This window comes from Mytilinidion resinicola (genome assembly GCF_010093595.1).
Source record: "Mytilinidion resinicola strain CBS 304.34 unplaced genomic scaffold BDZ99scaffold_3, whole genome shotgun sequence".
NCBI classification, from domain to species: Eukaryota; Fungi; Ascomycota; class Dothideomycetes; order Mytilinidiales; family Mytilinidiaceae; genus Mytilinidion; species Mytilinidion resinicola.
The window spans coordinates 1,781,624-1,807,206 of NW_022985439.1; the positions used below are offsets into that span (position 1 = coordinate 1,781,624).

The 25,583-nt window shown below is 50.6% G+C and overlaps 13 protein-coding genes across 13 annotated transcripts; 6 read left to right on the plus strand and 7 right to left on the minus strand.

Moving 5' to 3' along the window:
• The first annotated feature begins 381 nt into the window (after nt 1-381).
• On the plus strand, nt 382-2,233 carry BDZ99DRAFT_459072 (uncharacterized protein). Its single transcript, XM_033719073.1, has 6 exons — nt 382-517; nt 566-753; nt 814-1,431; nt 1,506-1,634; nt 1,697-1,806; nt 1,869-2,233. The coding sequence occupies exons 1-6, from the start codon at nt 442-444 to the stop codon at nt 2,173-2,175; spliced, it is 1,428 nt and encodes a 475-aa protein (XP_033582097.1). The 5' UTR covers nt 382-441; the 3' UTR covers nt 2,176-2,233.
• Nucleotides 2,234-2,694: 461 nt separating this feature from the next.
• On the plus strand, nt 2,695-4,004 carry BDZ99DRAFT_506377 (NAD(P)-binding protein). The gene is made up of 2 exons (XM_033724171.1): nt 2,695-3,440; nt 3,551-4,004. The coding sequence occupies exons 1-2, from the start codon at nt 2,738-2,740 to the stop codon at nt 3,751-3,753; spliced, it is 906 nt and encodes a 301-aa protein (XP_033582098.1). The 5' UTR covers nt 2,695-2,737; the 3' UTR covers nt 3,754-4,004.
• A 1,544-nt stretch (nt 4,005-5,548) lies between these two features.
• On the minus strand, nt 5,549-6,843 carry BDZ99DRAFT_459077 (uncharacterized protein). Its single transcript, XM_033719074.1, has one exon. It carries the CDS (start codon nt 6,770-6,772, stop codon nt 5,834-5,836), a length of 939 nt encoding a protein of 312 aa, XP_033582099.1. The 5' UTR covers nt 6,773-6,843; the 3' UTR covers nt 5,549-5,833.
• Nucleotides 6,844-7,510: 667 nt separating this feature from the next.
• Nucleotides 7,511-8,047, minus strand: BDZ99DRAFT_354358 (uncharacterized protein; the record flags this gene model as incomplete). The annotated part of the gene is made up of 2 exons (XM_033714581.1): nt 7,511-7,586; nt 7,632-8,047. Coding segments are annotated over 2 exons (492 nt in total), but the record flags the coding sequence as incomplete, so codon positions are not given.
• A 1,352-nt stretch (nt 8,048-9,399) lies between these two features.
• BDZ99DRAFT_459079 (uncharacterized protein) lies at nt 9,400-9,902 on the minus strand. Its single transcript, XM_033719075.1, has one exon. The coding sequence runs from the start codon at nt 9,759-9,761 to the stop codon at nt 9,540-9,542; it is 222 nt and encodes a 73-aa protein (XP_033582101.1). The 5' UTR covers nt 9,762-9,902; the 3' UTR covers nt 9,400-9,539.
• Nucleotides 9,903-11,212: 1,310 nt separating this feature from the next.
• Nucleotides 11,213-14,157, plus strand: BDZ99DRAFT_567033 (uncharacterized protein; the record flags this gene model as incomplete). The annotated part of the gene is made up of 5 exons (XM_033727648.1): nt 11,213-11,866; nt 11,933-12,718; nt 12,790-13,439; nt 13,498-13,787; nt 13,846-14,157. The coding sequence occupies 5 exons, from the start codon at nt 11,213-11,215 to the stop codon at nt 14,106-14,108; spliced, it is 2,643 nt and encodes an 880-aa protein (XP_033582102.1). The 3' UTR covers nt 14,109-14,157.
• A 246-nt stretch (nt 14,158-14,403) lies between these two features.
• On the minus strand, nt 14,404-15,310 carry BDZ99DRAFT_459080 (bola-like protein). Its single transcript, XM_033719076.1, has 4 exons — nt 15,158-15,310; nt 15,008-15,103; nt 14,948-14,958; nt 14,404-14,887 (listed from the first exon to the last, which is right to left on the minus strand). Exons 1-4 carry the CDS (start codon nt 15,200-15,202, stop codon nt 14,701-14,703), a joined length of 339 nt encoding a protein of 112 aa, XP_033582103.1. The 5' UTR covers nt 15,203-15,310; the 3' UTR covers nt 14,404-14,700.
• Nucleotides 15,311-15,412: 102 nt separating this feature from the next.
• BDZ99DRAFT_459081 (acetyl-CoA synthetase-like protein) lies at nt 15,413-17,711 on the plus strand. Its single transcript, XM_033719077.1, has 5 exons — nt 15,413-15,911; nt 15,965-16,260; nt 16,309-17,216; nt 17,275-17,501; nt 17,554-17,711. Exons 1-5 carry the CDS (start codon nt 15,587-15,589, stop codon nt 17,595-17,597), a joined length of 1,800 nt encoding a protein of 599 aa, XP_033582104.1. The 5' UTR covers nt 15,413-15,586; the 3' UTR covers nt 17,598-17,711.
• Nucleotides 17,606-19,645, minus strand: BDZ99DRAFT_435311 (FAD/NAD(P)-binding domain-containing protein). The gene is made up of 3 exons (XM_033717479.1): nt 19,336-19,645; nt 18,985-19,199; nt 17,606-18,934 (listed from the first exon to the last, which is right to left on the minus strand). The coding sequence occupies exons 1-3, from the start codon at nt 19,451-19,453 to the stop codon at nt 17,723-17,725; spliced, it is 1,545 nt and encodes a 514-aa protein (XP_033582105.1). The 5' UTR covers nt 19,454-19,645; the 3' UTR covers nt 17,606-17,722.
• Nucleotides 19,646-20,129: 484 nt separating this feature from the next.
• BDZ99DRAFT_378350 (S-adenosyl-L-methionine-dependent methyltransferase) lies at nt 20,130-21,862 on the plus strand (the record flags this gene model as incomplete). The annotated part of the gene is made up of 2 exons (XM_033715106.1): nt 20,130-20,169; nt 20,235-21,862. 2 exons carry the CDS (start codon nt 20,130-20,132, stop codon nt 21,860-21,862), a joined length of 1,668 nt encoding a protein of 555 aa, XP_033582106.1.
• A 10-nt stretch (nt 21,863-21,872) lies between these two features.
• On the minus strand, nt 21,873-22,882 carry BDZ99DRAFT_459083 (uncharacterized protein). The gene is made up of 2 exons (XM_033719078.1): nt 22,507-22,882; nt 21,873-22,436 (listed from the first exon to the last, which is right to left on the minus strand). The coding sequence occupies exons 1-2, from the start codon at nt 22,846-22,848 to the stop codon at nt 22,278-22,280; spliced, it is 501 nt and encodes a 166-aa protein (XP_033582107.1). The 5' UTR covers nt 22,849-22,882; the 3' UTR covers nt 21,873-22,277.
• Nucleotides 22,883-23,350: 468 nt separating this feature from the next.
• On the plus strand, nt 23,351-23,923 carry BDZ99DRAFT_435320 (uncharacterized protein; the record flags this gene model as incomplete). Its single annotated transcript, XM_033717480.1, has 1 exon — nt 23,351-23,923. A coding segment is annotated over one exon (573 nt), but the record flags the coding sequence as incomplete, so codon positions are not given.
• A 778-nt stretch (nt 23,924-24,701) lies between these two features.
• BDZ99DRAFT_459084 (uncharacterized protein) lies at nt 24,702-25,180 on the minus strand. The gene is made up of 2 exons (XM_033719079.1): nt 25,049-25,180; nt 24,702-24,982 (listed from the first exon to the last, which is right to left on the minus strand). The coding sequence occupies exons 1-2, from the start codon at nt 25,139-25,141 to the stop codon at nt 24,815-24,817; spliced, it is 261 nt and encodes an 86-aa protein (XP_033582109.1). The 5' UTR covers nt 25,142-25,180; the 3' UTR covers nt 24,702-24,814.
• Nucleotides 25,181-25,583: the final 403 nt, after the last annotated feature.

Below are 25,583 nucleotides of genomic sequence, written 5' to 3' on the forward strand. Positions count from 1 at the left end.
ACATGGCCTGTGGTGACAGTGTTCTATAGCCATTTCCCCCCCACAGAACCACTGTGCAGCGAGACTACCACGGTGTTTGTCATGCTGTCGATCGATTCGTTGACGCCGTCGGTCGCCGCTTCAGCTCTTCCCCCTTGCTCAATTGCGGCTGTGGCAGTCTCTTCAAGGTTCGGAGTGCTCAGAGGAAAGTTCTATCAGAAAAGAATAGTTCCCGGCCTTGCAGGCCACTTTGTACAATATTAGTCTTTGACAGGAAAGCTGCCCCACTTTAACGCCGCACAGGCCCATGGCACTTTCCTTAATGGAGGAATTTGTCCAACGGAATTCCGTAGTCAGGAGTTGTCCTCACTTCTCCGATACACACACCGAGTCGGAAGATGACAAGAGTTTTGTTCAACCATCAGACTGTGAGCGAAAGCACAGAAGCCTTATTCCGCCTAAATGGAGGAGCCAGTGAGCCGGCGGAACGCACTGCACTGTCCCGTCTGTAAAAAGCTCTACGCTAACGGTACCAACTGTAAGAGACTACCGACGATGCTACTTGACTCGGATTAACACCATGTAGCCCGAGCTAAAAGCAAGCACATCTCATATTGCCGCAAAAAATACCAATCAGGCCCCCTGCCTAGAAGGAAGGCCTGTGATGAATGCGCGCGGTCTAAGGTCCGCTGCAGCTCAGATCCTGGAGGCTGCTCTCGCTGCGCTTCAAGAGGCGTCTCATGTACTTATCAAGGCACCTTGAACGGCCAAAATGTAGCCAACCTGGCCTTTGAAGCAGATGGTGGTGGTCTTATGCTAACGGCCTCCTTGCAGATCACCGGCGTACCCCTTGTGGACATTCCGCCCCAGTCTTCGAACGACTTTAGGCCCGGCCTCGACAGTCCTTCTATCGGGACTGAAGAGACACCCGGAAACAGCTATCTTTCCCCCACAACCTTTACTTGGGATAATGACATATTCAGACCTGAGTGGTCATATGTGTCTGACCTAACGACTGACTTAGGCGAAGGCTATCCTGTCGGATCTCATGTTGATGCCTCTAGTATCAGCGGCGAGTTACAATCTGCGTCAAATGCTATAACTTTCTCAGAGCAATCACTTCAAGCATCGTCTTCAATTCCAGCATCGCTGGCCTATCGAGATCCTTCCTCGTTGTTTGAACGGCGCAAGTTCTCAGAACCAGAGCATGAGCTTACTAGCGACCTTGCCCTGCACATCCTGCGTTCCTACCCGTACATGATAGCCAACCAGGATTCTGTTCCTCCTTTCATCCACCCGAAATATCGGTATCTGTCTGAGAGTGACACGGCATGTCCGAGTCCTCTCGATGCTGCCCTGAAACTAGCGAAGATGCTGCTGCATGGCCGACGAATGAATAAGAGCTTGATCTGGGGACTGATTCGCATAGAACAGGAGCGGCTGCTCAACGAGGTACGTATTGAAACCCTCAATCCATGTTAGCAATTAGTGATGACCAGATTACTAACCAGAGCCATCGCAAACAGCACCCCAACTTTAGCAAGTGGGAGGTTTTGGAGGCGCTGCAATCTCTCGTCGTCTATATCCTCCTGAGGATTATTGAGGGACGCCATGACTACACCAACTTTAGTACCCAGCTTTTGGCTTCAATTAAGGTGAGCGGACGTGATGCAAAGCACTTAAAAAGCCCAGCGTACTCACAAAGAGAGACGTGAAGGCAATATGCACGCATATCACCACAAAATTTGGGAATCTCATCAGCTCTGATGAACTTACGGGTCAAATGATCCTGTGGAAGGACTGGGTATTTTTGGAATCGCGTCGTCGGTAGGTGTTGTGCCAGAAGAATATCCCAAAGTTAGGCGGACCCAACTGACACGTTTCATAAGAACTGCAACTGCCGTGCTCATTATAAACAGCATTATACACGCACAAATTACGACACCGTCTCCAACCATGCCCAAGTATTCCTGCTCTCCTGCACCGTCCCCTATGATGTTGTGGAATGCCGAGAACGAGATGGACTGGACAGTCGACTATGCAGAACACCTACATAAGAATGCCGTGCATGGCATGCTCAGAAACGGCGACCTTGTTGAGTTGAAGGAAGCTGCCGGAAAACAACACGACAGGTGGTATGCTTACGCCGACTCGTTTGGCCTTCTAGTTACGTTAGTGTCAAACATGGTCATTTAGAGAAGCAACTTTGCTGTGTAATGCGAAAGGTGCGATTGTCATATTACTTCAAACCCGAAAATGCCCTTTGTGAGCATCAGCCGATGAACACTTTGATCTGTCGTCCACCATCGCCTGAACGGCGGCCCACTCGGAATATGATGATGCGGGTAACTACCGCGCAGCAATGCTTGGACTCTGCGAGTAGCGGGAGACCCAACTTCTTCGCCCTATTCTTGCAAGTTCCCCATAATGCGAGCTAACCAAGCGTGCGTACTTCCGAAAATTAAGGGTAACTTGCAGAGAGAGAAGGGAAGCTAACTAATAATATCGAGAAATGGCGATTGGATTGTTCCGAGAAATGTTAATTATACCTTTCGGGTTTTGCAGCAAATGTCTTCGGAGATGTCCCACGGAGCATGTGGACCGGAGTTGTCTCGCGTGCCATTGAGAGTGGTTTCAAGGCTAAGCACGGAGAAAAAGTATTTAAAGGGAGGCAGCGGTCAATGACTCCGTCTACAAATACTCAACGTGTTTAGCTACATCGGTTATATCCAACAAACTCTCCAACCCGCCCGCAGACATGGCCTCTTCTTCCTTTTTTCCATCTCTTACCAAACTGTCGCATACCGAATCATACCCCGCCATATCACCATCGCGCCCTGAGCTCTCAGTGAAAGGCAAGGTTGTCGTCATCACCGGCGGTGGCAGTGGCATCGGCGCCAGCATCGCAAAGGCCTTTGCAGCCGGCGGAAGCACTAAGATAGCTATTATCAGTCGGACCGAAAGGAATCTTCTCGCGACCAAGCATGCTATCGAAGAGGTATTCCTAGGCACCGAAGTTCTGGCCGTGCCTTCCGACATCACCAACGCGAGGCAGGTCGATGATGCCTTCCTTAATATTAGCCAAACCTTTGGCAAGATCGATGTCTTGGTCTGTAATTCCGCGTTCATGCCAGTTCCTCGCCCTGTCCTCAGCCCAGGTTTCGATGTGGAGGACTGGTGGACCGCATTCAACACCAACATTTTGGGAGCGCTGTACACAGTCAAGGGATTCGTCAGATATGCAGCCGAAGGAGCGCATATTCTGCACATCTCAACTTGTGTTGGCCACATGCCACCGCTGGAAGCAGGTGTGTCTGCCTATGCTGCAAGTAAGGCCGCTGCGGCAAAGTTATTCGACTACATAGCGTTCGAAAATCCCGAGCTACACGTCGTCAACGTTCACCCCGGCCTCGTCGATACCGACATGAGTCGCAAGAGCGGCCATGGTGGCTTGGATCACAGTTAGTCACCTGGCATCTCCTTACTGCTTCGCTCGCTCCATTTCTCTCGTTCCATGAGACTAGTAAAGCGCTTTGGGTCACTATAGAAGACGAAACTGATACTGCAACAGTTGATTTGTCTGGCCACTTCTGCTTGTGGCTGGTTAGTTCCGAAGCCGACTTTCTCAGGGGCAAGTTCGTGTGGGTGAACTGGGACGTAGATGAATTGAAGGTCAGAAAGGAAGAAATTCTGAGCACCGATCTACTGGATACGAAGCTCGGTGGAGTCACCTTCACAGGCTGGGAAGGGTCCCAGATGTTGGAAGGGCTCTGAACGCACTAGTTATTGTCTGATCCAAAGAACTAGGTAGCCTCTTAACTACGCAGCTCCTCACGCGTGTTCTTGGAGTTTTTAGAGTGATTGACATTCGACGCGAAACAAGTAGCGTAGTCTGGCAATCTTGAAGTCGTCCTAAGTAAGAGAATTTGTACTAGATTTCTAGCAGTCCGAATGTGAGTGCGGATGTAACTAGAAAAGGAGAGGAAAGCGAAAGGTAAAGTTGCCGCCAATTTCGGCGCATTACCATAGACGCTGCTCCAATCCTGATTGGGCAAACAGTTGACACGATGCTGTCAAAGATTATCGCGCACGGCTGTTTAATTTATCAACTGCGACAGCACTATGCATCACGTGACAGCCAGGATTGGGAGTCAGAGGGGAGAATCAAGGTAGATTCGAACTTATAACCTAAACATCTTCAGAGTTCCGCTCAACCAATTGGCCTTCGCTATAACAAATGGGCTCGCACCGATATCAAATCGTGGGTGCTATAACGAGGGGTATCTTCCGCTGAAGATGCCCCTTCCAATGGGTTCGCGCTGAATCAAATGGGCCAAGGCACATCGGAAACATATGAGTCTTTCCGCAACCACGAAGCATCTCATTTCTTCCGTATCTAGTTCGTAAACAGCATAGGGACAAGTTGGTATGAATCCAAATAACTTGAGGCTTTTCACACAAGCGTCAAAATCGTTCCTCAAGCCTCCTCTGTCAAACGGGGGCCCTGCCCCAGTTGCGTCTTCCCTGTTATCGCAAGCTTGTTGGGCGCGGTGAGTGGTTCTTTGTTCCAGCGCCACCAGGTGAAGCTCAGCTACCGTGCGACAGGCCGGCTGTCACGCTTGTATTATATAAGATACAATACTGGTAACTAAATTAAATGCGTGGCGCTCGGGGACTGTCTCATTTTGACCAGGGATCCTTGGTCGCTTTGATCCCATGTACCAACCGATGTGGCGCGATGTGTCATGCAACGTCGCCACGGCCGCCACAAGGCTGACAACGACATTCTCAAGGTTCCTATTGTATAAGGCTCGGATGAAAGCCTCTATGAGTTTCGACAGTGGCAGAGCTTGATGGTAGTGCCGTTGTGGAAGGGGCGTGTTGCCGCTATGAAATGAAGCTCTCCGCAATCAGGGGCGGAGGCGACGATGATATTGCTGATTTTGCCGGTCGCGGGTGCCAGGGGGTTCAGGAAGAGTCCCATCACGCAACCAAACAGCATTGGACAAATATTTAAAAGGTAGGCACACATTCTATTACTCAAAAGTCAATGTACCTATAGTTTGTCTCATATCGGAGGGTGTCTCAGGACGCAGGGACGGACATTAGTTAATCTAGAGTAAACTTTAGTACAAAGGTAATAACGTCCGTCCACCCGTAGTTAACGGAACAACCGCCGTAACAGAACAAACCATAGGTACTTCGATTCTGAAGCGATAGAACTTCTCCACTCGTCTTGAATTTTACCATATTCACCTTGAATTAGATGCTAATACCATTCCTGAAGCGCCATAACGCTGCTCACATAAAAATTACGCTTGCGCGGACGCCTTCCTGCATGATTCGCGAAGAGTCTCCTTTCGAGCGAAAACGAGCCTTGTGCGCCAGAAGACCACCACCAAGCTTGCATCACTGTCGCGACCCCTCAAGCGTCTTTATCGCAGCCAAAAAGTCCAACGGCACCATCAAGAAGTAATGGCTAGCCGTAGGGCTGCGGGTGGCGCTCAATTCATGATAGGCAAGGTACTTAACAAATAGGTAATCGCGGTGGGCTAGGTATTCATTATACTATGCGTCGCGAGGAAAAAGTGAGCTTGACTATGAAGACTATTTAAGAGATGTTCGTAAGTCATTATATACATTCTGGTTCAACTGGCTCTGCGAGTTAGTCCTTCACTAACTCATCATTAGCTTGCTGACTTGCTAACTCATCACGTGGTCCTCTGATCACGTGCTCATGTTACAATCTGTCTCAGGCCTCACACCAGTAGTCAGCTGATAGCAGCTCGGGCTGACAGGGTCAAGGTCGATCTCCAGATGTCTTCCGATCTGGGTTACAGCCGTAACAAATTCACTAGCCTGGGAAACCTCGGCAGCGGCCTAGCCGCTGGTAAATCTTTCCCGTCTTGTACGAAAACCACCACAGATCCCACTCACCATCACGGAAGAGTTGCCGAGCTCGAACGTAGGTCTGAGATGTCTCGGCATTCTTGAGGTCTGGACGTAAACGGTGAGCAAAAGCATCAGCTTCATCGCTTTCGGAACCGCTGGGTGCAATTCCTCCGTTTCCTTCCGACATAGCGTTACTGACATGACTTTCAAGAGCCTTGTCAATAACTTCGGACACCTTCTCATCATTCTCTTCGTGTCCGGAGAAATGGATTCCATAGTCATCATAGTAGCCATATTCCGGGAAGGACCAGTTCTCCAGCGTAGACAAGATCTCCAGTGAATAAGGACCGAGCAGACCGTCATCTCCAGTCTCCGACACGGTTGTCTCATTTGAAAATATTTCGCCATTCCTGACAACCTCATAGAATCTGAAGCGCCACTTCAGACGTTTCGCAAGGGTGTAGAATTCGCTAAGCCAAAAGTCGATCGAGTCTGGAAAGAGAACCCTCCAAATAGCGAGGTTGTCCCCAGAAATATCCACGTCTTTGGAGAGAGCAACGCAAAGCCCAATGCGAGTGAATAGCACAGATAGGTCATGCTGCCCATATGTGTGCAGTGTAGCCGTGATCCAAGGGAGATTCTTTGGAGATGTCAAGAATTGCGCAAGTCGAGTTATCGACTTCATATGATGCTCAAGGCTGACTAAACCTTCGAGATATGCGCGCCCAGCTTGGAAAGCATAATTACCATACCAGTCCCAGATGGGGAGTAAGACTTGTTGGAGCAGAGGAAACTTCTCATCTATCCTTTCGTACGAAGGTGTTTGTGCCGAGTTCTCGTTGAAGAATTTCTGAACATCCTCAAGCAAAACAAACGATAAGGAAGTACAGGCTAGGGACATACTTGTCTCATACAAGTTGCCAACGACCAACGGTAGTTCTTCGCGGGTGGTTGCTCTCTTGGCTTGTGCCGCTTTTAAAAAGTACTCTTTGACTGATTGGTGGGTAACGTGAACTCTTTGCAGGTCATCAATCTCCAGGAGAGGCCCACACAGTCTTTGGATCAGACCGGTGCAATCCAGAGGAATATCGTCGGGATTCATGTGACTCTGTTCGTCCTTGATAGAAAGAATGGTTGATATCTCTTCCACGCTTAACGGCCTCGGTATCCTGGCAATGCAGACCCACTCGAATATGACCTTCGCCATTCTTAGCTCATCTCCTTCGAAGCGAACTTGATGCTCGACCAGAATTTGCGAGTACAACTTCGACAGGTTGTCGGGCAGATTTTGAAGGCTCTTTTTAAGACATCTTAAGGTCGGCTGTCTCTTTGCATCTTCCAAAGCTAGTCTCGCATATAGCCAATGACCAGCCGATGCCTTAATGATCGCTTCGGAAACGTCCAAGCCAGCTGCTTCGGCAGCTTTAAGGGTCGTAGATCTCTCCACGCCAGCTTTTATGAAAGTCGGAATATAACGTTGAGTATCCGTGGTTGACATTTGGTATGCCAAGTAATCTGGATCCCAGTACTCGCAGGTTTCCTTGGGCAATGCTTGAGCGAATCCGTCGTTGATACATTGAGTATATCTGCTCGTGAAAAGGATTGGGAATATTGTCGTCGGCCTAGCTTCGGTCCATAGTTTGGTAGCGCTGCAAAGATCGGATATAGCACTCTCATCGCATTCATCGACACCATCGATCACAATATATCCAGTGCTTTTATCGTCGCCGTCAGCACCATTCACCGCCGCGTATTCGGACCGAGCATTTGCTAAACATGTTAAAAAGATTGGTAGAAGGGCATAGAAAGAGTCTATCTGCCGCTTCCCACTTTTCTGGAAACTTCCTTCGATGTGGGTGAGAAGGCCTGGGGCCCAGAGTAGAAGTTGGGCAATGAGGCTACGAAGAACCGCTAAGGACGAATTCTTGTCAACGTTGTCGTTCTTGCAGAAGAAATACAAGATCGGCTTATCCGTTGCCTCTTTGAGGTGGTCGATGATGGACGAAGCCAAGACCGACTTTCCACAGCCAGGAGCGCCATACACCCATAAAATCGCATGTGTATGGTATCTGGAATTTACCCAGCCTCTGTACTTCCCAAGCCTTTGAAACCAGTCACAACTCCCATCTTGCCGTTGAGCGCGCATTTTCCGAAGGTCTACGTCGAAATCAGATGGACCTCCAATCCATTGCAGAATTTCACGGAATAAAGCGCCTGCACAGAGTTATTAAAGCCCAATAATAAGACATCGAGACAAGAGAAGATTACGTTTGCGATCTTCGACCTCTTGGCGTCGAGCTGCGGTGTCCTCGGCAATATAGGCTGCAATAGCGGTAAAGTCGAATCGTTGTTCATGCTCCTTCATGGCCGTACAGACAGATTGGAAGTCTTCTCCGAAAGATGTAAACACTCTGGACACTGCCTTATCGTTAGAACAATTACCTCTCTTCACAGGAATCTTAAGAGAATCACACCTGCTCTCTTCTTGTTATACTGGACCAGACGAGTGCAGAAATCCAAGTAATCAGCATAGAGAAAGCCGAGTGAAGCTTGAACCATTTCGTTCTTCCCGAAAACATTCTCGTAGCAGGTGATTCGGTCAATATTTTGGCCGATGGTTGACAATACAAGCCCAAGATAATCCACCAAGTCAATGTGTTCACAACATATCTAGAAGTAATTTGCAGGTTGAGCCCCAATCCACTAACGTAATATGTGACTATCATACCTGCACAACCAACTTCAATGGCGCCCAAATTGAACATCCTATCATAGAGTTGGCTTGAACAGCGACATCTATGACTGATCCAAATCTCTTCAGAGGCCTCAGGCTTTTGTTGAGTATATTCCAAATCCGGTAGCGCTTATCTCCTTCCCGATAACGATACCCAAACGGTTCTTGGGCCTCTGGTGCGCCTATTATTTTTGACACCTTATCCAGGAACTCCCTTATGTTCATAGATTCTTGAAATTGGACAGCTTGTTCTGGAGACAGACGACTCATGTGTTTTGTCAAGGCATATTCCCATGAGGTAGTGGAGGGCTCAGAATCGAGCAAGTCGGCCATGATCGCAGCCTTGGCCCTTTATAAGGGCGGTAAGGCGGCACTATCACGAAAACCTAACGATAGAAGAGGCCCGAGAGAGAAAAGAAGTGACGGCTAGAGCAAGGGCGGGTATGCCGTATTGTGAAAGCGATCTCTTCCGACCCGCTCTTCATTCAGCTAGAAACGTCTCCCTTATCGAAGAATCCTCCTGTTGCTTTGACACGTGGTCGGTCCTCTGCATGCGCTAGATCTATGATTGGACTCAATTTGACCGGACCTACTGGGATATGTACAGTAGCAAATTACACCCTTTTCCGGAGCAAAGTTTCGCAAAAGTTGCCTGATTTCAAGAAGAGGCCAAGACGCCTTCCAGCTGTTGCGGTGCGGGGTTAGATTTTTTGCAGCTGAGCCAACTAAGCACAGTGGCCAATAGCAGAGCACTATAAATGGCAATGAAAAAAAATAAAAAATAAAATTTTTAGGTGGACGATCCATATTCAGTCATATTCAACTGTACGAACATTACGAGTTTGAAAGGACGCCTCAAATTTCATACTTGCTGGAGGGCCCACGTTGCCGCGTCCAACGGGCTGGCTGCGGCTTGGTGCCCGGCCGCCGCCAGCTACATATGAACTTTGTTCGCGGACCGCCGGCGGGCGAGGCTGAAGGCTAGCGAAGGTATGAACTTGATGCGTACGGGAAATCCGAGGGCAGCCATTCGTAGTAGAAATATGACGAGGGCTTTCTCTTCTGACGGAGTGAGGTATTGCTGGCTTTCGGCCTTAGTCTTTCTTTGAGGGTCGTCCGCGGCGACGATACCACACAGTGGTGCGAGATACAGCATCTGGATGCGTCCGGTGGTCTAGCGCAGATTTGAAGCCACAGGTGGTAGGTGGGATTAGAACGGAGGAAGCTCTTTTCTGGCCTGATTCTTACTAAGGCTGAGCTGGATTTGCTAAAAACACGGTACCGCGAAGTGTAACTCTCATATATTACCCCGTTTTATCGGCTGACTCGATGGCCTGATATCTGCGGTGGTGGCCACGTGCTTGGCGTGAGAAGTTAGCGTTCGACGCTTGATTACATCAGCGTGTATTGAAACGAGATGATAATTCATGTTCTGTCTTTGGCGCGCGTTGTCCATTGTTGCGTTGAGCACCCGTTCGCGCCCTCCTTTCCAGCATCATTACAGTGAGCCTAGAATCATGGATTTTCTTATTTGAATTTTCGTCTCATAGTTCCGAAATGCGAAGATATGCCAATATTCGTGATTAGGCAGGGGATAACACCTGAGGCGCGAGTAAATTTCTAGCTGGAACCTAACGTTAGATGCAGAATTAGCTGGATAATAGTAGACAACGTCTGTATATCTATACACTTGTGTAGGTATACTTAAGGTAGCTAAGAAGAGGTTGGCGTTCCGCTACGGCGGTTGTTCCGTTACGGGTGGACGGACGTGAGGAATTATTGGAAAGCTGAGCCTATTAAGATACAGCATTAGCGAAGTCTCTAATGCGGGGTAGTAAGTAGTATATGAAGATATCCGCCCCTAGTAGCGTGCTGGTTTAAAATCCTAACTAATTTTAAGCCACCACTGGAGTGCAGTTACAACTGGAGAATAATCCCTCGCGAGCATTAGTTAAGGAAGGTTTAATTCCTTCTTATAAGTGGCTTCTCTTTGAGGAAAAAAAAAACGGTGAGGTTTTTCTAAGCAGTAATTAACGGCTAGTGCCGCCTCCGGTATTGATTGAGTGTTGGTGCCGTGCCGGTGCTGAATCGCGAAACCCCCCTTCTGCCGTAGGGCAACCAGGCAGCGTGACGAATTGACACACTTGCGCAATGCGCATTTTCGCACAGAGATTCTAGGCGTAAAACCCCCCCGGTGAATCATTCAGTTTGTGAATATATAAATACATAGAACCCGTCTCATCCGTTGTCTTGACCTCTGCTTGATCTTGTGTCGCTGTGGGATACCGATATACTCTAATGGATCTAATGGAACACTCAACATTCGCAGCCTTGTCGGCCCCCCAAAACGATAGCGACAACAACGCTTCTCTTCTCTTACCATCCTTGCCAGCGTTCAATTTGATCCTCCCTAGTCGTCCGAACAGCCCCTTACAGCTCGATGGCACTTCCTATCTGAAGTCAGCCGGCTTATTGGACGAGTTTTATACCCAAGAACAGGGCCTATGTGACTCAACATGGCCATGTGGCCAGCCTATGAACAGCATCCGGTCACCGGAAACTATTTCTGGGCCTTCTTCGAGCCACGGGTTATTGGATAAATCGGCGATGTCATTAAGAAAAGAGTCTTTGGAGCAACAGCTCCGGGATGCTTTGTGTCAACATGCCCACAAAGAGTCGAAAGGCTTTCTCCCTCTGGACAAATTGAACCAACTAGTCGTGGAAGACTCGGTCGTAGAATCTCTCAAAAAATGCATGCCGGAGCTCTCTGTTGCTCGTGTTGGACGACTGGCAAAAAACATCTGCCCTGGATCCGTTCGACATTCATCGCGGCCATCTTTCTGCCGGATATTTGCGATATTGGTCATGATTGAACGGCCCCAGGAGATTCCCATTTTTGTCAACAATAATATCACCGACCACGAGTTGCCTCTTGTCAAGGCTCGTAATGAGAACACAGGCCGATCTGAATTGCGACGAAAAACACAACCCAATAAATCGCTGGAATGCCTTAACAAATGGTCATCGCTATTGGTGGACTTGTTCGAGGGATACCAGTGGACATTACTTTCGCGTTTCTTCTCGAGGGGCAATAACGGAGCTGTACGCTTCTACCCTCTTGACGACCAGACCATTCTTCCTTTCATCGAGGACTCTTCCCGCGACGCTACCCTTGAGGATGATGAAGATTTCCAAGGCGGCCACGGATCTGTCTCCCGGGTCAAAATTCACCCTTCACATTTTGATTTCCACGATATCGCGGTATGTACAGATTGCCCCACTAACACTTGCACACTACGGCTCATTTACTAATGTATTTACTTCAAGGAAACCTATGAGACTGATTCCACCTTCGCGGTGAAGTGTCTCCACTCTCGCAGTCGCGAGATGTTTTCCAGAGAGGTAGACGCTCTCAAAAGGCTGAGTGGCCAAAAGCATATCGTCCCACTTCTCGCTACATTCGAGTACAAAAACAGCTACCATCTCCTGTTCCCTTGGGCCAACGCCAACCTTCGACGGTACTGGGCCATGTTTCCCAACCCATCAACTGACACACGGTACGGGCTGTGGGTAGCCAAACAGTGTAAAGGCATTGCCGAAGGGCTGAGTGTCATCCACGAACCCCCAACTGATCAAAGCGACGACTACGCTTACGAACCGGCCTTACAGCCAAGTCACGGTCAGCCGCAGCGTACCAAGGCGTACGGCCGGCATGGAGATATCAAGCCGGAGAATATACTCTGGTTCAGAAACGGCCCCAACACTGACATTGGCGTCTTGGAGATTGCCGACTTTGGCCTCACCCGCTTTCATCACAGACAGTCTCGTTCCAACATCTCGCCTGTCGGTATGGGTAACTCGCCAACCTATCGCGCTCCCGAATTTGACATGCCCGATGGACTCTTGTCACGGTCCTACGACATATGGGCCCTGGGCTGCCTCTATCTCGAGTTCATCAGTTGGTACTTCCTCGGTTGGAGTGGTGTCATGGAGTTCTCCGCATCGAGGGAGACAAAACGAAATGACCTCTCAGCCGATGACTGTTACTTTGAGCTAAGCGGCTCCAGAGGTACTGATAACATCTGCAGCAAAGTCAAACCCGCTGTTATTCGTGTAAGTCTCCAATAGTGACAAGCTAGAATCGCCTTCTGTTATCGGTCCATTCTCTGACATCATTGTAACAGTGGATGGCGTATCTACGTCAGCACTGGGCCTGCTCCTGGTTCTTTCATGATTTCCTCGATCTCATCCAGAATGAGATGCTTGTTGTCGAAACAAATGGCGAGTCTCCGGTCCGGAGAGTCACTGCAGCCGGCGTGACACAAAGCATAGTTACGTTTTATAACCGCTCAGGCTCAGATGCAAAATACCTTTCCGGGAACAACCCTTTAAATGTCCCCCCGACTACGAGGCTATCTCACCCCTCGTGGGTTGGAAACTCCCAGTATCTGGAGACTCGGAGGCAACCAAGTAGCGTGGCCGAGTTAGAGGGCTACGATGCATCTGTCCCACACATAGTCCTGACGGATTATGACTTGTGGGAGTTAGAATTGGATTTGCCAGAGACAGAAACTAGGGCAAACCATCTCAGTAGCAGCAGCACTAGTGGCAGCAAGGAAGGGTCAACCTCTCTGAGCGACGTTCGTGCGAGTGAAAGTTCTACTTCCATCAGCAATCTAAGCCGGCGACAAGTCAGTACAACACAGACAACGCAGGATACAAACCTAGGACAGTCTGAGCATGAACGTTATTTCGCATGTCCATTCTTCAAACGCAATCCTAGCAAATATGGGAAGATGTGTTCAAACGGGTGGAAGCACATTCACAGAGTGAAGTATGTTTTTGTACTACCCGTAGGCTTGATATACCAGGCTACTAACCACTTACTCTAGAGAGCATTTATATCGAAGGCACCTTCTTACAAAGCACAGGTGCACTCGTTGCCTAGCATATTTCGAAGATGGCGCTGGTCTCGAAGCACATACCCGCTCCGTGACACCGTGTGCGTTGAGTGAGTCTCCAGATATCGAGGGCATCAACGCCGAACAGGAGCGGCGGCTCCGCTCGAGAAAGCGAACAAGAACCGACGCCACGTCAGGTGACATAGATCGCGATTGTGAAAGATGGTGGGAGATGTATAAAATCATCTTTCCAGACACTAACCCAGAGCACATCTCTCCACGTAAGTGGGCCCAGGGCTTTCAGGACGTGACAACATGAGCTGACCAAGTCACATAAAGACAACGACTATAGCCACCTAGCTTTCACTACGCCGAGATCCTCGGAAACTATCGCTGATTACAGCAAGTTTTTAAACCAAGGTATTCCGTCAGACGTGCAAATTGAGTTGCAGGCCACAATCAGTCGAGAGCTCGGGCTCAGCGAAGTAGATGGCAGGAAAATTATTGACATGATTTCTGTTTTGCAGCGGACGCTTCTGCAATCTTTTCAGAGTCAAAGGGGAAACTCACGCTCAGTAGATAACTACTCGACTTCAAGTTAGTTAGGCGTAGCGTAGAATACAATACAGCTAGCTAAATATCTAATACCGCACTACGTAAGTGCACTAAACCCTTATGCGAAGTACGGTATACACCCGTTCGCACGGATAAATCCGGGATGTATACTTTTAGTGGCTCAGTGTCTTTGAGCCTTGGAGCTGTTTTCTTTCGTTATAGAACTATCAATTTAATGCTTCAAAGTCTAAGATTTTATAGATAGTCGTGGTGCAGCAGGGATGCAAAGCTGATGCAGTTCCAAATACTTTAAAAGGAACGATCGATAGCATAATTAAGAGGGTTGTATTTTTTAGGCTGATAAAGTTGCCTAAGGAGAAATGTCTAACGGATAATGACACCTTAATTACAACTTGATAGAATCACGAGAGAAAGAGACAAGATACCTAAGCACCAAATTCATTCTGACATAGGGGGCTTTCCGCCACTTGTTGGGGGGGGGGAAGGAGAGGTGACGTTAGATAGGCAGGGCTCTTGTCTTTGTGCTCGACACTTATCAAGATATAAAATTGGAGACCGTTGTTGTTTGCTTGATTGATCCATGGTATATATTACAGATGAGCCCCACGAAGACCCATTCTAAGCATTGACACTCTCGGCTTCTTCACGCTGCTTTTGTCTTTCTTCTTCCTCCGGCGTCCGGGTTTTTAATTGGAGGGCGTGGATGCCTCCTTCACGTGCCATTTCGTCTTTGAGTAGGGCATACACCATACGGTGTCTTGCGGGCTGCATCTTTGACTTGAAGGCTTCGGATGTTATGACGACACTGGATGAATGAAACCATTAGTTCGAACTATCTCACAGATTGTGTTGTTTATTCTCCTACCGGAAATGTGTCTGATCTTCGTCAGTTGTGATCTAGATATCAGTGCTTGTGTCAGCATACCTCTCGTGATGTGCTCCCCTGCATCGCCTTATGATGGGCATGCTTGTGAGAGTCATTGTAGACCTCTAGAGTGGATGGGTTGAATGCCTCGGAAAGCTGGAAAACTGTTAATACCATTTATACGGTAGATATCATCCCATAGGGACCTTCCTTGACGCGCATAGCATCTTCCACTGGTGTCATGGATTGAGCCATGGTAGACAGCAGCCTAAGACGCGCCGCGGCTCGGGGCAGCATCAAACCTGATTTGATGAGTTGCGATGGCGGGGTGACGGATGTATGAGGAAGGGTAGTGGACCCTGTTCACCAAATTGATATTCTGTTCCGAGCAAAGTCCGCCAAGCACGCTTCTTAAGCTGTGGAGGGGTCCCTCTCAAGCAACATCAACGAACTGCCCTCTTCGGCCACGACAGAGCAACAATCGGCAAGTTGAACGCTGGACCGGGCAATTGAGCAACCCGGCACCCCATACGACGCACTGCATGGCCAATGACGCCGGCCACCGCAATTAGAAGCTCCCTGTAGCTCCCCCGCTCGGTGCCCGACAGGCACCTCCGCAGGCTCCCCGATCAACCCATAATGTGGGCGCGACGAGCTGCGTGCGCCCTGCCATTCGCCCACCGCTCCCTCCTCTCCTCCTCCAACATCCTCACAATCGCACCTCTTATATCCTTCCGAAGAATGGCCTCCACACTTCCCAGACTACCTATATTCGAGGCCGTTAAGAAACATGACCCCAACTCGACAGCTGTCGTGCACTCGCTCTCTGGGCGCTGCTTCACGTATGGCGAGCTGATGAACGATGTTGCGGCGGCGCGGGACCGGCTGGTGAAGAAGGCGAACGGTAGGAGTACCCAGGGCGAGCGAATTGCGTTTCTCGTGGAGAATGGGTATGACTATGTAGGTGCGCGCTTCCTTTCTCCAATAAACCGCGAGAATGCAATTGACGCATTGTAGTGACGTTATTATCAATTCTTGGAAGCCATGCTATTGCGGTGCCACTTTCTCCCACCTTTCCCGCACACGAGCTGCGGTATATCCTCGACCAGAGCGAGAGCTTGATGCTGCTTTCGTCTAAGAAGTTCCAAGACAAGGCGGATGAGGTGCTCAAGGAGGGGCTGGAGACGCAGCCGATCAACTATAAATCCGAGAAGATCATGACCGGGAAGAAGGATGACACTGTGAGGCTTGAGGACCTCAAGAGTCAGCAGGGAGGCATGATGCTGTATACTTCTGGGACGACAAGCAGACCGGTATGGACACGTTGTCTGCTATAAATATAACATACTAACTTCTCCCAGAAAGGAGTACTACTACCAGAATCCGTCCTAACAGCCCAATCCCTCTCCCTCCTCAAAGCCTGGTCCTACACCCCCTCGGACCGCCTCCTCCACGTCCTCCCCCTCCACCACATCCACGGCACCGTCAACGCCCTCCTAACCCCCCTCTTCGCCGGCTCAACCATCGAATTCATATTCCCCTTCAACACACAAGCCGTGTGGGAACGCCTCGCCTCCCCCTACCTCCCCGACTCCTCCAAATCCAAAGAGAAAATCACCTTCTTCACCGTCGTCCCGACAATCTACAGCCGCCTCCTCCAGTCCCACACCTCCCTCTCGCCCGAACTCCAAGCCGCGACGAAGAAAGCGTTCGCGCCCGAGAACATGCGCGTCAACATCTCCGGCTCTGCTGCGCTGCCTACCCCCGTGAAAGCTGCGTGGAAAGTGCTGAGCGATGGAAATGTGCTGTTGGAGCGGTACGGTATGACCGAAGTCGGCATGGCGCTTTCCTGCGGTCTCGCCTTCGAAGACCGCGTCGACGTCAGCGTCGGCTGGCCTCTGCCATCCGTAGAAGCGCGGCTCGTGGACACGGAAACCAACCAAGTCATCAAAGAAGGCGAAGAACTTGATGCTGAGGGCCGCGAGCGACACGGCGAGATTCAGCTCCGTGGACCGACGGTGTTTAAAGAGTATTGGCGGAACCCGGAAGCTACAGCGAGCGAGTTCACGGATGATGCGGACGGTAAGGGGCGGTGGTTTAAGACCGGCGATGTAGCTGTCAGAAGAGTGGTAGAGGGAGTGGGGAAGAGCGGCCAGGAGTGGGCGAAGGGGCCGATGTGGTTCATTTTGGGCAGGAAAAGCGCGGATATTATTAAGACGGGGGGTGAGAAGGTTAGTGCGTTGGAGATTGAGAGGGAGATGTTGAGTTTGTGAGTTGCAGTCCCTTGGTTGAGGCGTTTTCAGTGCAGTGGTTAACAGAGTTTGAAGGCCTCAAGTCGAAGAATGCGCAGTCGTCGGCCTCCAGTCTGAAGCCTGGGGTCAGAAGGTCGCTGCTGTCGTCATGCTGTCTGAGGCCGGTAAGACGGCTGGGAAAGGGGGAAAAGCGTGGGGTCCGATGGATATGAGGAGGGCGCTGAAAGAGCAGTTGGCGAACTACAAGATTCCGCAAGAGATGAAGGTCGTGGAATCTATCCCGAGGAACGCCATGGGGAAAAGTGAGCATCAAGTACACCAATTAAGAGTGGTGCATGCTAACGAATCTCACAGTCAACAAAAAGCTTCTCATGAAAGAGTTATGGGGCGATCAATAAATCTTCTTGAGAGTCTAGAGGTGTATTTTAGATATGTACGAATACAACGGCCTCAACGGATACCTCTAGATAGACTAGACAGTGTAATATATACATCCGCAACCCATTCCCCCACTCCTTTTCAACTACCTAGCCCGGCCCGGAAACGGGTAGAAAAGCAAAGTCCCCTGCCCCAACATCACCCGTACGAGCGCTCCCGGTAGCATAACTACCGACGCCAGTTTCATCGCTGCCCCATTCCATCCCCGTCTCGCCATCCACAACGGACCCCTCCTCAACAAACTAACCACCCCAAGCCCCACCACACCACCCACTACCAAACTTACTACTCTCGAAATTATCCTCCCCTGCCGCTGCGTCGCCTTCTCCACCTCCGAATACCGCATATTCCCAAAACTCACCCGCGAATACTGCGTCGCCCACCCCAGCGCCGGCACCCACCGATCCAGGCTCTCCTCCACAAACTTCCTCAGCCGATACAGCGGCGAGACCACATCGTGGCTCATCTCCCTATAGTTCCGCAGCGCGAGGTCATTAATCGCCGCCGCGTCGACAGTGCGCTGCGCACTATACGCCTCGAGCGCCGCCGCGCGCGCGGCGGTCGCGTCGCCGGCGTACGCGGCCGCGGGGTGCGCGTCGAGGCACTCGAACAGCACGCGCACGTCCTCGAGCCCCGCGTTCATGCCCTGGCCGTAGAAGGGCACCATGGCGTGGGCGGCGTCGCCGAGGATGACGGCGCTGGCGGCGCAGTGGTGCGGGCTGCACTTGATCGAGATGAGGGGCAGGTGGGGGTTCTGCGCGTACTGGGCCAGCAGGGCGGCCTCGGAGATGAGGTCGGGGATGACGCCGGGGAAGTTGGCGGCGAAGAAGGGGACCAGGGAGGCCGGGGCGGCGTCGAGGGCGGCGAAGAGCGAGGCGGGCAGGAAGAGGGTGCTGGTGAAGGTGGCGTCGGGCGAGGGGATGGCGATGAACATGAAGGAGCCGCCTGGCCAGATGTGGAGGTAGTTTGGGGGCAGGGCGAAGGTGTTGGTGGGCGAGGGCGGGATTTGGAATTCGCACCACAGCGTGTCGATGTATTCTTGGGAGTAGGCCATGCGGGTGTACTTCATGAGGTGGTAGCGCACGGCGGAGTGGGCGCCGTCGGCGCCGATCATGAAGTCGAAGTGGACTTCTTTCTCGCTGGGGGAGGAGGCGGAGTGGTCGGAGAACCAGGCAAGGTTGCGGCGGAAGTCGGCGCCTGTGAGCTTGTGGTTGAAGTGGAGGGTTACGTTGGGCATGTCCTCGAGTGAGTCGAGGAGGGTCTTGTTGAGGCCGCCGCGGTCGACGGCGCGTTGGAACTGGGGGAGTTAGGGGTTGGAAGAGGAGGTGGGCTGGAGGTGTGGCTTACCCTGCCGTGCACATCGTAGAGTTGGGCTTCGTCGAAGAGCTTGCCTTTCTTCTCGCCGTGGATCATGCGGCCGTACATTGGGATAGTCTCTTTGAACACGGCATCGAGGAGGGTGGGCGAGTTCGCGTGTCGCATGGCGTTTATGCCACGTTCAGATAAGGCGAGATTGATAGACTTCGTGAAGTTTAGGGGGGTTGTGGATGGGTCTCGGAGATCTTGCAAGGTCAGACTATGACTTTTGATCTGTGGATAATTGCAAAAAGCTGATCATGTTTCTTGGGATGTGACACAAGGAAAGGAAAGGCCTGAACATTAATCGAGAGGCTTGGATAGAAGAAGCTATGTACCAACCTCCTCTAAGCTCGTATACTTCGACTTCATCGCCTCTGCTCGCAGCGTAGAGAGCCGCTAAAGATCCTACCGGACCGGCACCGACGACTACAGTCTTCTGTCCTGACGGAGATGCCATTGCAACAGTGCCTCGGCCTTTGAACTAAAAATGTAGAGCGTGAACTATCACCGCTAATACGCAGTGATAGAATTATATACAAAGCAGGTGACGAGCTGCTTGGCTTGATCCGCGGCCGGTGAGCGCTGACACCGAGGAGCCCACCAGCGGATGCTGAAGTTGAAAGATATATAGGTATGTACCAAAATGCCGAGAGAATGGAATACATCAATCAGATAGCAAACTGTGTTGAGGAACGTCGATGACCACACCATCCGATAAGTCACATGAGCGGAGCGTTTTAGCGCGTTTTTAATGTCGTGGGCCGAGCTCGAGGTAGAATACAGAACCTAGCTTTCAACGAACGTAGGAAAGGGAGACCACCTACGCCGCCGCTCAACTGAAACACCATGGGAGCGGTTCATGAAATCTCTCCACCATCGAGAACAGGAACGGAACTGCTTGTCAATACTCTCATCACGAGCGCGCGATGATGCGCCCCAGACTCGCAGGAGCTTCGCAATGGGCCGCCACTTTGCGACTCCAGCGTCGATGGCGGTTCAGAGAGGCCATGTTAACGGAACCTCGACCGCCGGCCGACGAGACTAAAAGGGAAGCCAGGAAAAGATATCCTGTTATTAGGGATCTAGAAGCAAAGACTGAGGCGGCCGTCAAAACAAACAACCGACTACTTGATATGCGCAAGAGAACTGAAATTGTAAGTCCTGAGCTATGTGGTATGTTCTGTCGAAGCCCTGTGGTGATGTCTCGACCATCCTAGCTAACCTTTATATTTTTCCAGACGACGTTCTCTCCTACATCGGACCCACACTTCAGAAGCACAGGAACTGTGATATCCTCGACCTGAACCCAGGAATAGGCGTCTGGTCTTCCAAGATCCATGAATATCTCAAACCACGCACCCATATACTACTGGAACCACAGGCTGCAGCATACCAAAACTATTTGGACCCGCTGTTGGATCAAGAGGGATCTACGTACAAATTGGTTGAAAAACATCCACACTACTACACGACGTACGAGGAGCTCGTTAACGAGGGCTATTTCCCTCATCAGACAAAATATGATGACGACGATCCCCGGAGCGCTGAGCAAAACAACACGCTGTTAGTTACTGGGTGCTTGACAGTCAGCCCTAGGAAATATTCACAAAGGACTCATTCAAAAGACCGCCACACTTTACACTCTCTCTTGTTTAATGCCTGGGATCAAAGATTGGTTCACGCGTACGGAAAGGTGCGAATACTTGTGTGGACTCAAAACATCGATGAAGCTGGGTTCCTTACGAAGAGCATATCGCACAAAGGCACTGATCCCCTCGTAGTTCGTAAGCTATTCAATGTTCGCCAGGTAGTTGCACCAAGGCCTGGAGCGAGAGGTATAGGAGTGTCATTTCGGGATCCGCGATATAATTTACAAAGTGCGGCCAGGGTCGTCCAGTCAATGCGAGAACTTGGCCTCAGCATTCCACCTCATAGGCAAAGTGTTCTCCACAAACTTGCGACCGAGATAGTCGACAAGGGCATAGAAAATGGTGACTTGGGGAACGACGGCGCGATACAGTTCGTGGAAGAAGCCGCACATAGAGGCATGTCGACTGAAGGCCTCCTGGGAGAACAGCACAGAGACAAGGTTTTTGGCGACATTGCACTTGCAAAAGACCCATCACTTCAATACACCTTGAAGACTACGAAAAAGGGGATCAAAGCGAAACTGACGAATTGGGGCCGAATGCATGGTTATAACACATCGCATGCAGTGGGGGCGAGCAGAAACCGCCAGAATCGTTGCAAACGGGTCGATATGGGCATGGAGATATACAGACTCGAGTGTGAGCTCACGAAGACTCAGGACGAAGCTGAGAAACAGAAATTACAGGCAAAGCTTTCAAGCCTCAATGAGGAGTTCAAAGAAGCGGTAGAAGACTTGGTTCCAAGCCAACGAGCTCAAATTCCTCTTGAACTAGACGACCGTCTTGCTTTGAATTCCTCAATACCACCCTTGGATTGGGATCGACGAAAATTCGAGCCCCTGGAGCACCGTCCCGATGAAGTCTGGCCTGCCGGGAAAGTTTCTCTACTTGACTTCGAACCTAACATAGTTCCGCACGGCGAAAAGCTCCCCGGTGACTTTATGGATTACGTCAAATTCTTGAAAGGGTTGCAGACCCGATATAAAAACTCTGTTCTTCAGGCGCTTGAGATAGTCGACCCTGGAGCCTCTGAACTGGTCAAAAGCGTTCCCGAGTTGTTCGACCCTACGAAGGGCGGGCGGTTGGACTTGAATAATCTTCGAGCACGTTTGCTTACTGTAGAAATGGTTGATGCGCTCTACAAGGCATATATGGAGTGGCCATTCAGATCTTCAGATCTGGCGACCATAGATGGGAGAAATAAAAGACGGACGTGACAATGTCGAAGAGAGACTGTTGAGATACCATATAATGTACTATCTTGTACTCATATATCACTGCTACGTACAGATTGCATTCGAACCTTAAACGCACGGCAAGTCGCCTTGTGGCTATACCAAATGGAAATGATAAGAAGCTTTGAACTTTGACTTGGCACACACACGCTCATGTGCAATAAATGCTCACTCGATACGATACAATATTATACATCGAGAACTGATACATGCGTCGGGCCTGACTGGCTTGGTATTCGAGAACCTAATAGTCGCTTCCGAACTGGCTTGGATGGCTAGATTTTTCTCCGCATCCGCCAACATTGTATTATTACGAGGCGTACGTCTGGACGAAAGCAGTCGAGTTAGTCTTCCAGCGGAGAAAGTCCCTCAAAGGACCAATTCATCTGCCAGGGTCCTATTTTTGCCCGCCTTTGCCCTTTCCACTAGGCACAGCGGGCTCCTTGGTACCCTTGGTTCCTGACTTCTTCTCTGCTTCTCTCGAATAACCACTTATGAGGTCCATTAAGCTGTCCTCTCGCTGGGCCTCAGGCTGCCCCTCTGGCGTCTCGGTCGACTGTGTGACGAGTTAGCCCCAATCAACCCAAACCAACGCTACCGCACTCAGCGACGATATTATGGCATACCTCATCCGGTACCTCCGCATCCCAGCCGCGCCCAAACTTTGCGCGGAAGGCCTTCAGGCGCCCGGCCTCATCCTCTTCAATATTCAGCAGCTTTTGCGAGCTTGGGTTCCACAGTGGCGTGTTGCGCACGTCTTTTGTAGACTTGTAGACGGGGATTGGGTTCGTGGTGCGGTGGACGAAGGAGGAGCCGTCGGACAGCGTCACTAGTTGGGTGAAGGTATAGGGTCGTTTGGGGCGGCGCAGCAGCGAGGCATGGCGGATTTGCGTTTGACAGTGCAATTTTGGGTTTACAGAGCTCCGGAGAACGCGTAGCGCGCCAGGCGAGGGTATTGGCGAGGCCATTGGGGGATTGGTGGTGGTGGTGGTTTGAAGGGTCGTCGAGCTTTTCGGAGGTGAGGTTCGGCGAACGGGACTTTCCGAAGTACTTCGTAGATCCATCTCAACCACCCTGCAGAGACACAACAGGCAGCGCACTGCACAATCCACCGTCGTAGCTAGTCTTTTCCAATACTCGGCATGCTCTGGGAACATTGAGACGTGGACTGACTAAATGTCCACCCGCGCCGTGGCTGCGCGCCGCTTCTTCACAGCCTTTTATCAATGGAACAATGCATGGCGTATGATACACGCCCTTCACCAATGCTCTCCGAGCCCCTGCTAACTTAAAGCAGAGATACAACCAGCCTTGAGAGTATCCAGGAGCCGTGGGCTACGATTGCCGTCCCGTCGGACTGTTCGGGCCTTTAATTCATCACCCCCCACAAGACAAGCCCGCGAAGATGCAACCGAAAGCCAATATGCAACACCTCAATCGGATTCTCGGGGATCTGCCTTTAGGCGGGTGATGACGAAGAAGACGGGGAATGCCCCCAAGTCAAGCGTAGAACCAGCAGATCCATCACGGCTGCGCTCTCTCATGCGACAAGTACCACATTCGGTTGTGGTCATCACAGCAAACTTCTGGGATGCCATACAATACAAAATCATAAGTCAAGGCATGACTGTCTCGTCATTCAATACTGTTCAGATGGAACCCAAGCCTATGATAAGCTTCAACGTTCGCCTTCCCTCGAAGACCTATACCGCTATAACAAAACCGAATACTGAGAACCAATTCAAAGTCCACATACTGAAGAATGACTCCGATGGAGCGCGTATTGCTGACTCATTTACAAGAGGTAACGATCAGCATCCATTCGATCTTCTGGAAGAAGCTGGCGTGTCCGTCGAGCATGCTTCGGGGAACATCCCGGAAATCAACCACGAGTCTGTCATTGCTGTTCTGTCGTGTTCACTGCTGCCTAGCAAACAGATCAAGCTCGACAACCACCTGGTACTTGTTGCAGAAGTAAAATCTATTCGGCAACGAGACGTTGATCAAATGGGGCTGATATACGTAAATCGCGCGTATGCGGTCAAGATACAGCCTCCATCACAAATTCTGAACGAGCCCTCGGAAGAGACTAACCCGCGAACACCATTGTTGAAATTGCGAACATACTGCATTAGGCGAGCAAAGAAAAAGTGGAACTATTCTCAGCTATCGACCATTCCAAGTCGAGAGGGAAGGCGCTTCATACGAGACCGCATTCGTGAGTTTGTGGATGAATGCCCTGAGCTTTTCAGCTACAACCCCATTTCGGCTGCTTCTATCATAAAAGCAGGGTTTCAGCTACCGGAAGGATGCGGCGTCAACATTCCCCTTATTCTGGGCAAGAGAGGCTTGGAACTGGGATTGTTGCAACCGGAAAATGAACCTTGGCAGAGCTACCTGTCGCGTCATGCGAATACTGCCGAACTGTTCGATTTCTATGGTGCCGTCAGCGCCGATGCGATTCCAATCGTTGCAGAACGAGTGTGTGGGCTCTTTAGAAACTATCCTCTTGCTGTCAAGCACTCAAGACTGGAAGTCCTTGAGCTTTGCGGTGTTGATGCTAACACGCACGGACTGCCTAGCAGGAGCTTGCTGACACTTGCGAGAGACGCGGGACTTGTTCCGCCATCGCGTACAGACCAGGAGCTTGATTCAGAAGAGGATGTCACCTTGGAGCTTTCTGAAAGGTTGGAGGACATTACGCTGAAAAAGCTTAGAGGCCTGCCCCTTCTGGGGAAGAAACGGCTTGATACGAACGCCATTGTACGGGAAACATACGAGCTTCCATCGCATACTCAGCTGCGGCAGGCACGCCTAAAAATGCTCAAAGGCTCCTTAATATTTGAGGATCTATCGGAAAGCTTGCCCTGGGATGAATTCGACTTCTCCGGACCCATCACATCAGCGCAACGCCCTCTTCTCCTCGAGCGCATCCTAAACGCTGTCTTGAATGACCCACCATTCAGGCACATCGGCGAGGAAGCCTTCGTCGACAAAATGATTCGACACAAAATTCACCCGTGCATTACAGGTTTCGACGCCAAATTCATCATCCGAAAGTTTTCCACTATAGACAACGCGCACCTCCGTGCCGAAGTGGAGCTTTTCAGGGCAAATCAGCTAAAAGCATGGGCCCATGAGGCAGAAGAAGAGAAGTGGGCTACCCACGGACGCTTGACCTCGGAAGCGGTAGTAAAACTTATCGAAAGCGAATCGAAACCCAAAAAGACTAGTTCGACGCTTAAAGACCTTGCTAGGCATAGTGATGATTCGGACAGCGAGATGAAGGCGGAAGAGTTCATGAAGTACATGACTGAAAACCCGCAAAGCGATGGCGTAATAGAAGACGGGCGCGGCCAAGAGGTGGATGGACAACGATAGGCCAGTGAGGTGCCTCATCAAATTACAGAGGCGGACGCCGATCGGGAAAAGGCTGGGAAGAATGAGAAGCCGCGATCCTAAGGATGTGATTGTCTGGCCAGAAGCATGATAGAGGAGAATTCGAGGATATTGTGTGGGCGGGGGTTGGAGTATTGTCATATTGGACAGACGTCTATGGCGTGTATAGCATATCTTTGTCACCTCCTCGAGTGTAACGTAATCCACAAGTTAGTGGCCCGCACAAGCTAGTGGCCCACCCAACTCAACACGCGACGCGTCGTCCAACAACCACCCCAATGGCAGCACCACAACAACAAGAAGC